Here is a 15114-nt window from a genome sequence, read left to right as displayed (position 1 = left end):
AGTGGGGAGCTATCTAGCACTCTGTTGTCGGGGTTCCAAATAGCACCCAAAAGTAAATCAGAGCCCAAGGCAAAGTATTGCTCCCCCAACAAAACTAAACTCCAAAGCTTGGGCTTCCTCAAAGTTCCACTTTATTAGAGATATCATGTTGGCACATCTGGAAAAACCCGAATCTGAAAACTTCCAGGTTTTCCCACCCAGTTGAAAGTTCAAGATTTTGCCCCAACACCCACCAGTCCATCCCATGGTCCAATCTCCCACTGCCACGAAGAGAGATTCCTCCCATCCAGTTCCGGCCAGGTGCAGAGACAAAGGATGACCTTGGCTGTCTAAGAAGAATGTTATTATGGCTACATATCACTCAACTCCAAATAATCCCATTTTCCCACAGTAGAAAGTGTGGCAGGCCTGAAGTCCAAAAAGAAAAGATGGCTTGCAGGCATGACATGTGGCCTCAGAAAATCGCACAAAAGATCGCACAAAAAATTGCTTTTGAAAATAGCGGTTGTTGGGTGATGGCGAATGCTGGTGTCCCCCTAAATGTCGTGGTGTGTCACTTTTGACACGTGTGTCGTAGGTTCGCCATCATTGACCTAACTCCTATAGATGTTGGGATGGGAAAGGAATTTTCTTTCTTGGTGAATTTCTGATTCCTGCCATCTTTCCAAACCAAAAGACGCCGAGAGTCCACGAGAGGTCCCGTTTTGGTTGCACAAATGACGTGGCCCCAGGACAGAACTCCCGATTCCTTCTTTCTCAGCATCTTCTAGCTCCTTGGGAGGACCACAGTCACTCTTAAAAGTGGGGGCTCTTACAAATTTAGGCTTTTTGTCCCTTTAACATCTGGACTCCAACCCACCATTCAGACCAATGGTTCATGCTCTCCCTCCCTCCTTTGACCACAGATTGATGGCAAGCGTGTTCGAGTCCCTGCCGAGGACCGCATCCCAGGAGTCTCCATCGTTCCCCGGGGCATCTACGTAGTCATCGAGACGAACTTTGGGCTGGTGGTGAAGTTTGATGGAAACCACCACTTGGAGATTCAGCTGCCTGGGACGTATTTTGGGAAGGTAAGCCCCTGACCTGCCCATCCAGGCCGGACGCACCGTACGGGGACTACTTCACTTAAGCCTTGGTTTCTGATTCCTGCACTCCGTTTGCTGGCCCTCTAAAGCATCCCTCTGCGTACTGGATCTCTTTGAAATGCATCATTTTAGGGACGTCCCATATATAAACAGTATTTGTCCCTAGTATGTGCAGGACATTCTATGCAAGAGGAAAGCTTTGAGGCTGGTTCTGGACCCCGTGGTCATCTCCACATCGGTCCTACGAGTCACCCTTCTTTGTGGTTTGACTTTTTGCTGTTTCCTAGCAGTGGGCAGCAGCAGCAGCCAAAAAAGCTAATTCAACACTGGATTGTATAAACAGAGGCAGAGAACAGAATCACGTGAAGTGTTAACAGCGCTTTATAAAACCCTAATAAGGCCATCGCTGGAACACTGCAACCAATTTTGGTCACCACACTGCAAAAAAGAAGTTGTGGACTTTGGAAAAAGTGCAGAGAAGAGCGACCTAAGTTGATTAAGGTCTGGAGACTAAAACCCATGAAGGTTGGAGGATTTGGCTTTGGCTAGTCTAGAGAAAAGAGGAATTAGCTGCATTCTAGTGTTTGAAGGGCTACCACAAAGAAGAGGGGGGTGTCAAATTATTCTCCAAAGCACTACAGAGGGCAGGACAAGAAATAATGGTTGGAAACTAACCAAAGAGAGAAGCAACCTGGAATTAAGGAGAAACCTCCTAACAGTGAGGACAATTAACCAGTGGAGCTGCTTGCCACCAGAAGTTGTAAGGATTTCATCCCAGGGTTTTTTTTAAAGATGAGACCGGACAGCCACCTGTCTGAAATGGGATAGGGTCTCCTGCTTGAGCAGGAAGCTGGACTAGAAGACCTCCAAGATCCCTTCCAGCTCTAACACCCTCTCCCCAGATACAAGGTGGGAGGCCCCTTAGAAAAATTGAGAGTTGTTTTATATGCGGTTCAGTCCTATTGGGCCTGTGCTGTGTTCTTTCATTGGTTAGCATCATTGGACCCTTCTATGATGAGGCCCGTGCTCCGTGGCTTCATGTAGATTAGGTGCAGCCTTTCGTAGCATCTCGTAGGATGGTTCCTAGCGTGGTCTTGCTAAGGCTCCATTTCACAGTCAGGGAGGTGCGTTTCCCACATTATAATAATGACTCTCCAAGTCCCTGGTGTTCAAATCTTGGCACGGACCTTCAGCCAACTTGGCCGTTACCAGGATTTCACCCTCTTGCTTCATGACTTCAAGGGACTAAAAGCATCGTCAAAGGAAACCCTCGTTGGCTGAAAACATTATACGCAGACGGGCTCCCCGCTCCCATCAAATCCATCTTCCCCTCCCAGGTTTGTGGCATGTGTGGTAACTTCAACAACCAGACTGCAGACGATTATCTGATGTTAGACGGACATTTGGCGGCCAACGACAGCCAGTTTGGAAACAGCTGGAAAGCTCCCGGGGATAGTGATGTGGGGTAAGTTGTCAGGGGAAGATTGGGAAGGAAACTAAATGTCAGATTTCCATCAATGCCCTAATTAATTCATCATTATCGAGTCAAGTTTTTAATACAAAACCAGTGATTTATTAGGTGGTCCATTAGGCAATATCTGTTCGCAGTCAAGCCTGTGCTTTGTTTGATTTACTTCTGAACTTTACCCCTGTTCCTTCCCCCCCCTCAGTCTGTGTCATAAATCACATTACCCTATAGATGCACCCCTCCCAAACTGGCTGCAGTAATCTGAGATCCGACTCCAGCCGACAGTACAAGTGGAATGCATTCCCCCTCATTCTGTCCCCATGACAACACAGAGAGTTGACACTAAGATTAAGTTAACATTTATTGTCATTTTTTTCCTCTTTGGACACCCCAGAACACATTAAAATTGAAGTTCTCTGGCCTGCTCTCAAAAGTGTTCACATTCATAGCCCTCATGTAGATACGCTAGATGTCAACTCCCAACGTTGTCACTGTGAGAGAAGGGGTGGGTGGGAGTGCATTCCACGCGTACTGTCAGCTGAAGTCGGATCTCAGATTACTGCAGCAGGCTTAGGAGGGGTGCACCTCATTGGGGAATGTGATTTATGACACAGACCGAGAGGAGGGAAGGAAGAGGGGTCAGGTTCAGCTATAACTCAAAGCAAAGCTTAGATCTGACTGTGAAAAGGCCTTTCCAAACGGCGCTCCTAATAAATGACTAGTTTTGCATTGAAACTTGGCTCAATACTCATGAATCAATTAGGGCATATTTAGGAAACCTTACAGACAGTCAGGTGTAAGCTTTGTTTGAGTTATAGCTGAACCCTGTTCCTTTCCCCCCCACACACACACACCCTAAAATGTAACCAGCAGGAAGCTTATAACTAATTTTGCAAAGGACCTCCGCAGCATAGGACCCTTGTATGTAAATATAGTCTTTTTGGCAACTTTTTTTTATAGAGAGTTTTATTACTTTTCAGTTACAAGAATAAACCTCCCATCTTTCCTTATGCCGTGTGTCAGTCTGGGTAGAAGCATCTCTGTGCAACATCATTCCTCTTTTGCCACAACTTTCACATTCATATTAACATTATTTCCCTAAGTTTAGTATTATAATATATTGAGCATTTAAACGTTATAAAACTCTCCATTTTTCTTCTTAATAGCTTCTAGTAATATCATATTAACATTAAACATTATTCTCCTCGTACGCATGCTAACAGTTTTCATCTTACCTATCTCTCTATCTAAGATATGTATTATTTACTACTTTTTTAGCTTACTTCATTTCCAAACTCCTTTTTCTCTCTCCAGCCATTGGTAAAATACTTCCCAAATCATCTAATAATCAGTTTGCTCTTTCTCCTTAATTGCTAATGTTAATCTCTTCATTTCTGCACATTCAGATATTTTCCTTACCACCTTCTGATCCGTAGGAATCTCTACACTTTTCCAATGTTGCTCAGATACAATTTTAGCTGCGGTTAATACATGAATGATTAAATTTACGTTCTCTTTATTATAAATTTCAGGTAGAATTCCTAGCAGGAATGTTTCTGGCTTCAGCTCAGTAGGTTGTGGTGTCATCTCTTCCAACTATCATCTCTTCTCTCATCCCAGAAGCTTCTTCAGCTGTGACTGGATGGAGGGGAAGGGAAGGATTGAGACTCCTTGCAGACAGCTGGTCATTTGCTTCCTTTTAGAGGGTCCCTGAGGCCACTTGGAGGTTTGTCTATGTCCTCAGAGTCTCACCCCTCTCTCAACAGAGGGGGAGGGATACGACACCATCTATTTTCAGCCTACAACACAGCTCCTTTCAGCAGTTCCAATTTGCACCACTCAGGTGACCCCGAGGACATAGACAAACCTCCAAGTGGCCTCAGGGACCCTCTAAAAGGAAGCAAATGACCAGCTGTCTGCAAGGAGTCTCAATCCTTCCCTTCCCCTCCATCCAGTCAGAGCTGAAGAAGCTTCTGGGATGAGAAGAGAAACGCCTTCAAATAAAAACCAGAAGGGCCCCTAGAAAAAGCACCTTTGGGTTCAATCGTGGTCGTAATTTGAGGACTCCCTATCCCTGTGATGGCAAACCTATGGCACACATGCCAGGGGTGGCACGCAGAGCCCTCTCTGTGGGCACGTATGCCATCATCAGCTGCTCTTCTGCCAGAAAACAGCCTAAAAACAGCCAAAAGGCAGGTCATTTTCCGGGCTATTTTCAGGCTGCTTTTTGGGCATTTTCGGGGCATTTCTTGGCCTCAAAAAAACCGGCCTCAAAAACAGCCGGAAAACGGCATGAAAGAAGGCCCAAAGCCAGGCACGCGTGCACCAACCTGCCGCTCTTGGGTTCCTGGTGCTGTGGCAGAGGGACATGTGTGCCCATTCCAGTTTGGGCACTTGGTGCTGAGAAGGTTTGCCACCCCTGCCCTCCACGGTCCCCTGTAATTCAACTCTAGGAAATCCAATTCCTCCGAAAAAGGTCACAGCCTCCATTTCCCTCCCCCTCCCCACTTCCCTCCTCCCCCCGCACAGCTGCCAGCCAGACGACCGCCCGGACTTGAAGCCCAGCTGCTCCGCCCAGGACCTGGAGCGCCTGAGCGCCTTGTGCCTGGAGATCATGGCGCCCAAGTACCAGGCCTGCCACGCCCTCGTCAACCCGGAGCTTTTCTTCCACAACTGCCTGTACGACCTGTGCCAGTATCAGGGCCTGGCCTCCGTCCTTTGCGACAACATCCAGGCCTACGTGGAGGCCTGCAAGAGCCACGGCGTGACCGGCGTCTCCTGGAGGAACAGCACCTTCTGCCGTAAGCCCTCTCGGGGGCCCCAGGGGCCACACCACCCCAGGCGGGGAGAGCGCGCCAAGCGACGGGAGGGTTGGGGGGACACGGCACAGGAAGGGCGCCTTCCTCTCTCCCGCAATTCCCAAGTAGCCTCACCGTTGTCCCTTCACGGTCCTCCAGCTCTGTCGCGTGTGGGTTTCTGCCTACTTTTTTCATACGGGAAGTCCTCGGCTTATGACAGTTCCCTTAGCGACCATTCAAAGCTATAACAGGGCTGGAACAAGGGACTTTCGGCCGTTTTTCACCTGCCGGTTGCAGCATCCGTCCATCCTCCCCCCCCCCCCCCGCATGGCCCCTGATCCAAGTTCAGATGCTTGACAACCGGTTCCTATTTATGACGTGATTACGCGACTCCCTTTTGCGACCTTCTGACAAGCCGAGTCCAGGGGGGAATCCAGATTCACTTAACAACCACGTGATGGGTTTCACAAAGGCAACGATTCGCTTAACAACTTGTGGCAAGAAAAGTCATAAGATGCGGCCAACTCTCTTAAAACACGTTTCACTTAGCGACATACATCTCCGGCTCAATTGTAGTCGCAACTCAAAGCCTAGCTGCACTCGTGTCGTAATGGCTCTTCCGGGTAATCCTCGGTTTACAACTATTCATTTAGTGACCATCCAAAGTTGCAACGGCACTGGAAAAAAGTTTTTCACACTTACGGCCATTGCAGCATTCCCCCGACCAAACTCCGGATGCTTGACAGCTATAGTGTCAAGTGGGGCTCGGTTGTGTCATAAATTGAGGACTACTTTTATTGGTGCCATTAGAGTAGCGTAGAAGCCTCCCCAACCAACACACGGTTTACTAGAAATATCTCCACTGTGTAGAGGGGAGGAATCGCTTCCTGCTCCCAAGAGTAACGCTGGCTTCTCTCTCTCTCCCTTGCGCAGCTCTTCCCTGCCCTCCACACAGCCACTTCTCCGAATGCGCCTCTCCCTGCCCGGCCACCTGCTCCAACCTCTATGCCCCTGCCAGCTGCCAGTACCCCGCACCCTGCGTGGAGGGCTGCGCCTGCGACCGAGGCTACGTGCTCAGTGACCTCGCCTGCGTCCCGATGCGGGAGTGCGGGTGCCGAGACCCCCAGCAGGAATACCACAACGTAAGTGAGGAGGGGGGAGGGCTGTGCTGGGCCTCCTATGGGCAGTGCCACTCCAAAGTCCCAGGCACCAGTGACCTTTCGACGCCCACGATTCGAGCCGCCGCAAAAACCTCTTGGCTGCCTTCCTCCCAGGATCTTTGTGGGCCTGTCAAGCGGAGATCGCCTGGTGGTCTTCCATCCGGATACCCACGAGGCTGAGGCAACCCGGCTTTCTGAAACCGGCCAGGGCTGGGGGCAGCCAGCCAGCCAGGGAGATCCTGGAGCCCAGTGGTGGGTTTTGGACCCCAGCACGGTGGCCACTTCGCCCGGCTACTCCCGGTACAGCCGTACCGCCCGGAACCCACCACTGCGGGAGCCTCACCTGCTGCGCTTCCTTTGCAGTCCGGGGACACCTGGGTGACGAGTGGCTGCCAGCAACGCTGCAGGTGCCTGAGCGGGCAAATTGAGTGCCAGACTTTCGGCTGCCCGACGGGGTCCCAGTGCAGCACCAGCAATCAGGGCCTTCACTACTGCCGGCCCACCGGTAAGTCCTTGTCTCCGCGGGGTGCCCAGGATTATGGAGTGAAGGGGGGGGAGGTCTCCATGTTCCTCTGCTCCCTCCCCCCTCTGCAGTTTTGCAAACTCTGTTTTTCTCCGGCAGGCTCCCACCAGTGCGTGATCTCGGGGGACCCCCACTACCGCACCTTCGACAACTTTGTCCACCACTTCCAAGGCCGGTGCACCTACACCTTGACCCAGACGATGGGGCGACTCCCTGATGGGCTGGAACGCCTCTCGGTGGACGGCCGGAACCACCGCCGATCCATCTTCCACCGCTTCTCCTTCCTGCGCGAGGTCTACGTGGAGGTGCTGGGCTTCCGCGTCACCCTGATGCAGGGGCGCAAGATGGCGGTGAGCAGGCAGGAGATCTGCTTGAGGGATGAGGCCCCTGGGGGCAAGTGGGGGTCTCCGTTGGACTGTGCTTCTTTCCGGCTCGTCTCGGTTCTTGGCATCTTGGATGGTCTCTGCTCCCCGACGTAGAGGCCCCCATCCCAGCTCCACTCAGCGACTAGTCTTAGAAACCCCTGGCCCTGATCCTCCTCCTCTTCCTCCTCCTTTTCTTCTTCTTTCTCCTCTTCCTTCTTTCCTCCCACCTCCTGCTCCTCCTTTTCTTCCCCATGTGAACAGCCTGCCAGAGGAGTTGCTTGGAGGGTCCTTTCCCCTTCGCCCCCCGACTACTGCCTCCAGCTGCCACCCCCAGTGACGGCTACCCCCTTCCTTCCAGGTCAACGGAGTGAGGGTCACTCCTCCCTACTCCCCCACGGAGGGGCTGCAGATCACCCAGAGGGGCCGCAGGCTGATTGTGGAGACCAATTTTGGGTTCTCCGTCTCTTACGACGGCCACAATTCTGCCGGTCAGTATCGTCTGGGGAGGAAAGGAAGAGAAGGAAGGGGTGGGATAGGAGCGTCTCCCTCGCCAGCTGGAGGCTACCTGGACCTCGGCCTCTGTCCTTGGAGCACAGCTTTTGGCAAGGAAGGGGGAACGCTGGGGGGGGGCAGGGCTGGCTGTTTGTTGTGAAGTGGAGGGGGAGGGCTGCCCCTCTCCCCCCCTCCCAGCACTGAAGTATCTCAGCCATTCAGAAGACACGAAAAGCAAAGAACTGCAGGCACCTGAGGATCCCGGTCCCCCTGGCCTAGCCGAGGGGCCTGGGGCCACTGCGGAGGCCGAGTGCAAAGGGAGGGGGGATTTCACCAGGTGGTCTCAGCTGGAGGGGGGGGGTGTATCATCTTTGGGCACCCCTGGAAAAGCAGGCAGGGAGGTGCCCTCCTTAGGCAGAGCTCAAGGGGAGCCCTCGTACACCCTCACACAATCTAGAGGGTTCGCAGAAGACCCCCTGCTGGTGTTTTGGGGTCCCCAGAAGGTCATCTGAACCCCAGGAGCTGCCGCCCTGGCACCAACTACAGATGATGAATCTGCTGCTGTGGCCGAGAGGTGGAGCTCTCGCCTCCCAATCAGGAGGTCGTGAGTTCAATCCCAGGTAGAGGCAGAGGTAGGGTCCTCCTGCTTGGGCAGGGGGTTGGACTAGATGACCCACAAGGTCCCTTCCAACTCTGCTAATCCTCGATTTACAACTGCACAACTGAAGCCAACATTTCTGTTGGTAAGAGACATCGTCGTTAAGTGAGTTTTGCCCCATTTCACGATCTTTCTTGCAATAAATTGTTGAGTGAATAACTCTGGTTGTTCAGTTACTGATGCAGTTGTTAAGTGAGTCTGGTTTCCCCGTGGACTTTGCTCGGCAGAAGGTCATAAAAGGGGGTCTCGTGACCCCTGGTTCACTGCAACCGTCGTAAAGGCGAGTCAGTGGCCAAGCGCCTGAATTTTGATCACGCGACCACGGAGACAACGGTCATGAGTGCAGGAAGTGGTCATGAGTCGCTTTTTTCACTGCCGTTATGGTCACTAAATGAATTGTTGTAAATCGAGGACTAGGGGTGAGGCTGGTGGGGGCTGGTCTGAGCGTCCCTCTTTCTCTCTGTGTCCCCAGAGATTGTCCTGCCCAACACCTACAAGGAGCGGGTTGGCGGCCTCTGCGGGAATTACGACGGCCGTCGCAATAATGAGTACATCAAGCCAGATGGGACACGGGCTCGGACGCTCAACGCCTTCGGCAACAGCTGGCAGGTTTCAGTCAAGAGCAAGGAGCTGGACAGAGGCAGCGGGACCCTCGGCCCGGCCAGAGTCAGGTCAGCTGGGGGCCATGATGGATGGAAGAAAGGAAGGGAAAAGATGGAGGGAGGGAGGGAGGGAGGGGGGCGCTGGGCCCCCAGGGAGGATCAATCAATCGATCAATTCAGGAAGACAGGACAAGAAGCAACGGATGGAAAGTCATCAAGGAGAAAAGCAAGGGGGCTGGACTAGATGACCTCAAGGGTCTCCTCCAGCTTTCTTCGGATGGATGGATGGATGGATTGAAGGCAGGACAAGAAGCAACAGATGGAAACTAATCAGGGAGAGAAACAACCTGGAATTAAGGAGAAACTTCCTAGCAGTGAGGACAATGAATCAGTGGAACTGCTTGCCACCAGAAGTTGTGAATGCTCCAACACTGGAGGTTTTTAAGAAGAAACGGGACAACTGTTTATCTGGAATAGGGTAGAGTCTCCTGCCTGGAGAGGGGGCTGGACTAGATGACCTCCATGATCTCCTCCAGCTTTATTCCGATGGATGGATGGATGGATGGATGGATGGATGGATGGATGGATGGATGGAAGGCAGGACAAGAAGCCACGGATGGAAACCAATCAAGGAGAAGCAGCCTGGAATTAAGGAGAAACTTCCTAACAGTGAGGACAATTCACCAGTGGAACTGCTTGCCACCAGAGGTTGTGGTTGCTTCATCACAGGTTTCAAAGAAGAGAATGGACAGACACTTTTGTATCTATATACCAGCAGTCTCCTCCTTGTGCAGGGGCTTAGACTAGAAGACCTCTAAGGTCCCTTCCAACTTGCTCGCTTGCTTGATCTTCCCCAGGGGTTTGTTGCTCTGGCTTGCCTGCCGGGCCCAGGTGCGAATCCTGAAGCAGCCCCTTTTGTCCCCGACAGGCGTCAGGAGCCGGAAGAGGAAGAGCCCGAATCGGGGTTCGAGATAGACTGCAGCCTAGAGCAGCTGGCCGTCGTCAACGGGAGCCGGGCCTGCGGGGCATTGTTGGACCCCAGCGGCCCCTTCTCAGCCTGCCACGCCCTGGTGTCCCCCGCCCCTTTCCAGAAGTGAGTGTGCAAGGCGGGGGAGGGGCTGCCAGGGCGGGGCCAAAGGACCCACACACACACACCTAGCTGTGCCTAACGGCTTCTCCCTCGGACTGGGCAGGAGCTGCGTCTACGACCTCTGCGCCTTGTTCAACGACACGGAGCTGCTGTGCCAGGACCTGGAGGCCTATGCCCAGCTGTGCCAGGAGCAGGAGGTGGCCCTGGGGCCCTGGCGGGAGACGATCGGCTGCGGTGAGTGGGTCTGGCATAAACGGAGGGAGCTTCTCCCGGGGGGCATCGTGCCACCTTCCCTGCTCTGCCTGCAGGTGGTCCTCGATTTACGTCCACTCGCATGGACCCCCCAGGGAGGTCCGTGGAAACTTCAAACAGCCTCTCCCTGGGGGGTGGTCAGTCTGACCCAGATTCAGTGTTCTGACGGTCGTTCTGTAGCCACGCCAACGCAGGTCTGGCTCTGTTGCAATTTGCGGGGGGGGGGAGGTCAAAACCGTGCCCGTTAAGGAACCACGGGTTCGCTTAACGGCCTCAGTGATTCTCTTAGTGACCGCCACTGCAAAAGAGACCCTGAAGTAGGGTGCCATCGCGCAGCAGATCCGTTCAATGATTGTCATGAAGTGATGACTGTGATGGGCAGGTGCCGTTATGGTCGGAACTGGGGGTGGGGGGGTGGGGGGGGGTGCCTGGATCCCACTCCTGAATCAGCAGAGGCGTTTTTGCTGAACTGAATACTTGGGGGCACGAGACTCCCCCCCCTTCTTGAGACAAAAGCCCCTGATTTGGCTCTCTCTCTCTCTCTCTCTCTCTTTCTTCCTTCCTTCCTTTCTTTTCCTCTCTCCGACCACAGAGATGGAGTGCCCGGCCCACACCAGCTACCAGCCCTGCATGACTGCCTGCCCTACGAGCTGTGCCAACCTGGCTGCCCAGTCCAGCTGTGAGGCCCCTTGCGTGGAGGGCTGTGCCAGTGACCCCGGCTACGTCCTGAGCGGGCTGGTCAGCGTACCCTACGGCCAGTGCGGCTGCTCCATCAACGGCCGGTATTACCAGGTAGGAGCTCCCTTCCCCCTTCCTTCCTTCCTTCGCTTCCTCTCCCTCTTTTTCCTTCCTTCCTTCCATCCTTCAACCTATCTCTTCCTTTTCTTTCTTCCTTCCTTCCTTCCTTCCTTCCTTTTTTTTCTCTCTCTCTCTCTGTTCTTTCCTTCCTTCCTCCAACCCACCTCCTTCTTCCTTCCTTCTTTCCTTTTTCTCTCTCTTTCACTCTTTCTCCCACTCTCTCTCCCCCATCGCCCTCTGTTTCCCCCTCCCTTCCATTTGGGGCTGGGGGAAATGAGCGATCTGAGTCCTTCTTGCACCTTCTCAAATTTCTCTTCAAACCTGGAGCCAATCTTGAGTCAGTCAATCAAAGATTTGGGGTAGAGATTGTTCCAAGCAGGGGTAAAATCCAGCAGGTTCTGACCGGTTCTGGAGAACCGGCAAATGCCACCTCTGGCTGGCCTCGCCCCCACCTATCCTTGGCCTCCCGAGTCTCAGCTGATCGGGAGGAAAGGGGGCTTTTGCAGCATCCTTCCCCTGCCACGCCCACCAAGCCACGCCCACAGAACTACTAGTAAAATAATTTGAATTTCACCACCGGTTCCAGGCGCTGCCCAACCGGAATGACCAAGCGACACGGGAGGTGGATGAAGCGGGGAGGGGGCTTTAAGGAGGCCCTGCCAAACGTGACCCACTGACCAGGGTGGCTGGCCTGGGTGACCCAGGGAAAGAGCGGGGACGGGAGGCCGGCCGAGCGGTGGGTGGTGGATGTTGGAGAGGGAACCTGGTGGTGGGCAGAGGATTGCCCGTCATGGCACTGAGCCCCCTTCTCCCCAGATCAACCAGACCTTCATGACGGAGGACTGTTCCGAGCGATGCCTCTGCCAGGCCACGGGCGCCCTGGAGTGCTTGCCGGCCGGCTGCGGCCCAGGGGAGATCTGCACCGTCTCCGACTACGTCCGCGGCTGCTTCCAAGGTGAGCAGGCCAGGGAGGGGAGCCCGTGCTGGTCTCCTGCACTCCGTCACTGCGGATGGCTCCTCGCCTCTCGGGGGCGCCACGGTGGGTCCCCCCCCCATTTGTGCCACATCTCGCCCGTCTCTTCCTCCGCAGACAACGCCTGTGTCAGCAGGCCCTGCCAGAACGAGGGGGAGTGCCAGGTCACCCCGGAGGGCTTCAAGTGCGTCTGCGTCGAGGGCTACATCGGACCCCTCTGCGAGGACTCCCCGCTGGAGAGTTCGACCCCAGCGCCCCCCAAAACCAGCACGTCCAGTGCCTCCAGTACCACCCGGGCCCTGCCGGAGGTCAGCCAGACGACTGACGCAGGTAGGCAGACCTCCGCCCTTCTCCGACCCCCCCACCCCCCCAGGCTGGGGCCCTCTGGCCCCTCATTCCCTCCTGCTCAACTTCTTTGCTCTTCCCCCCCCTCAGGGAAGCCCCAGGGACCCAACCTGCTGACCATCCTGCTGGGCGTCTTCATCCCCCTGGCCGCCATCCTCCTCCTGACGCTGATCATCCTCTGCGTCTGTCGGCACCGGAACCAGTAAGGAGGGGGCCCAGTCTGGGCTGAGCGTTGCCACCCCCCCCACCCACCGCAGTGATAGTTTTGGGGGGGGGAACGATAATGAGAATGGTGATGGCATAGAACCAGGATGAGGACGAGACGGGAGGGCCAGAGAAAAGTTTTACCAGTAAAGGAGAATATTGGAAGCTCAGGGTTGAAAGGAGGGGTCTTTGGGGGTCTCTGAGCTGAGGGGGTTGGCAGGTGTTTCGTGACCCAACTAGGGAACATCATCAGTGCTAGAAGGGGGGAGGAGGAAGAGAGGAGGAAGAGGAGGAGAGGGGGAGGAGGAGGAGAGAAGGAAGAGGAGGAATAGGAGGAGGAGAGGAAGAGGAGGAAGAGGAGGAGAGGAAGAGGAGGAGGAGGAGGAGGAAGAGGAAGTGGACTGTGGGATCCCTGGTGGTTTCTGAGCTAGGTTGTTTTCTTGCAGACATTTCATGACCCAACTAGGTAACATCATCAGTTACCCTGTTACCTACTTTGGGTGACCACCCAAGGGAAACGTTTGGCAGCTTTCCGCCAGCTGAGCCCCCTGCGAGCCCTTGGGGCTGCCCTGCAGGGTCTGCCTCTCATCTCACCCACCCCCTGCCAGCCCCCTCCCCTTCCTCGCCAGGCTTCCCCTCTTCCCCTGCCTGGAGCCCTCCCTGTCGGAGGGTTGGGTTGACCGCAGAGGAGACCAGCAATCGGCTGCCCAAGACCCAAAGCTCCAGGCACCCCCACCCCCGTTTCCCCCCCAGACCGGACTGACCCCGGGCATCGTGAGAGAGGCGCCCACAGGGCACGGGAGAAGCCTCCTGGGCACTAGGAAGCAGAGCCGGGGCTCAAGTGGCCGAGAGAGGCCCCTCAGGTGGGCTTCAGACCCCCCCATGCCCCCAGACTCACTGGGCCTCCGTGTCTTTTCAGCGGGTACAAGATGAAGCTGGACGAAGACCGCGTCTCCATCATCTCGACCACAGGTGAGAGCCTGCGCCATCTGGGCACCTGGCAGCCGGCACACTGGGGCTGCTCTGACTGGTGCTCCCTTCTCTCTTTCAGGCTTCCCTGGCTTGTGAGGCCCCGATCCACCAGAAGAGCCTCCCCCTCGTCCATCCCCTCCCACCCCCACCCCGATCTCCAGAGCTGGCTTAATTGGGAGGAGGAGGAGGGGACCCCCACCCCGACTCCACCTAGATCAATGGGCACTCACCAAGTTGCTGGCCGTGGCATCCAGTTTCCCCCAGGGTCTGCTGGCTGGTCCCTGACGGTGGCCTCGTCTCTCTACACACACACACAAACACACACACACAGGAGGGGAAGGACCTCTGCAGAAAGTGCCTGGGAGGGAGGGGGAGGAAGGAAGGAAGGAAATAAAGGAGGAAGGGAGGAAGGAAGGAAGGAAAGAAGGAAAGAAAGAAAGAAAGAAAGAAAGAAAGAAAGAAAGAAAGAAAGAAAGAAAGAAAGGAGGAATGGAGGAAGGAAGGAGCTCTTTTCCAGACCTCCTCTCATCCACTTATTTGAGACCCCATTCCGTGGGGAGCACAGCAATGTGGATCCCCTCTTTCCTGAAGGCCCCTCAGTGAGGTTCAAAGACCCCCAACCATTTCCCCTCCTCCAACAGGCTGAAGGCGGATGATGCCTTGCTTGTGCTGCAGGCAGCCAGGTGTGGGGGGAGAGCCAGGCCAGAGTCCCCCTGGGGGGAGCACAGAGTTGGGGGCAACGAGGGGCGATTCAAAGACCAGATTAAATTCCTGGCACAACCTGAACCCACCTCCAGGGGGAGCTCTAGGACCAGAATCCCACCTGTAAAGCAGGTGGATGGATGGGCAGCTGCACCACCCTTGTGTCCCCTCCCACCATCCGAAATTCCCAGCATGCTCTTTGGGCCTTGGGCCCAGGGCAGGAGGGCATTTGCTGGGGGGAGGAGCGATGGGCCCCTGGCCTCCCACCCTGGTGCTGATTGCACCCTGGTTTCCATCAGGCCCAGATCTACCCAGCAACCGGCAGAGAGCGGGCAGCCTTCCCTGAGGAGCTGGCTCCAGGCTGCCCCTCCATGTCCCCCTCCCCAGGGAGCCCCCTTGGATTGGCTGCACTGATGCAGGCCGCACCGTTTCCCCCCAAGGAGGGGCTCCCTTGGTCATCCAGATGTGCATCCCCCTCCTCTCCAGCCAGGAGACCTGCCCTCCTGGGACTTCCCAGGAGGTGAGGGAGGGTCTCCTCCACCAGCCTCACCGCCAGCTTGGCAGAAAACCTCCTTGGCAGCTTCCTCACAAGGAGTGATTCCTCTGGGTGGCAACCTGGTTCCCGGA

The 15114-nt window shown here is 54.9% G+C and overlaps 1 protein-coding gene across 1 annotated transcript; it reads left to right on the top strand.

Annotated features, from left to right (window-relative positions):
• The first annotated feature begins 854 nt into the window (after positions 1-854).
• On the top strand, positions 855-14120 carry LOC309381823 (zonadhesin-like). Its single transcript, XM_081933107.1, has 16 exons — positions 855-1070; positions 2423-2550; positions 5083-5354; positions 6285-6493; positions 6875-7016; positions 7134-7384; positions 7758-7887; positions 9022-9220; positions 10080-10244; positions 10345-10475; positions 11086-11285; positions 12108-12246; positions 12382-12594; positions 12700-12811; positions 13733-13785; positions 13865-14120. The coding sequence occupies exons 2-16, from the start codon at positions 2432-2434 to the stop codon at positions 13879-13881; spliced, it is 2352 nt and encodes a 783-aa protein (XP_081789233.1). The 5' UTR covers positions 855-1070; positions 2423-2431; the 3' UTR covers positions 13882-14120.
• Positions 14121-15114: the final 994 nt, after the last annotated feature.

The sequence above is a fragment of the Natrix helvetica genome (assembly GCF_964273705.1).
Source record: "Natrix helvetica genome assembly, chromosome: Z".
NCBI lineage: Eukaryota > Metazoa > Chordata > Lepidosauria > Squamata > Natricidae > Natrix > Natrix helvetica.
This window is presented reverse-complemented; position numbering and strand designations above follow the sequence as displayed.

Excerpts from the sequence above, each read along its gene's own strand:
- LOC309381823 (XM_081933107.1), top strand. The coding sequence starts at position 2,432 with ATGTGTGGTAACTTCAACAACCAGACTGCAGACGATTATCTGATGTTA. Across the intron at positions 7,385-7,757 it reads TGCAGGGGCGCAAGATGGCG|GTCAACGGAGTGAGGGTCAC; the intron begins GTGAGCAGGCAG and ends CCTTCCTTCCAG. Across the intron at positions 10,476-11,085 it reads GCGGGAGACGATCGGCTGCG|AGATGGAGTGCCCGGCCCAC; the intron begins GTGAGTGGGTCT and ends CTCCGACCACAG.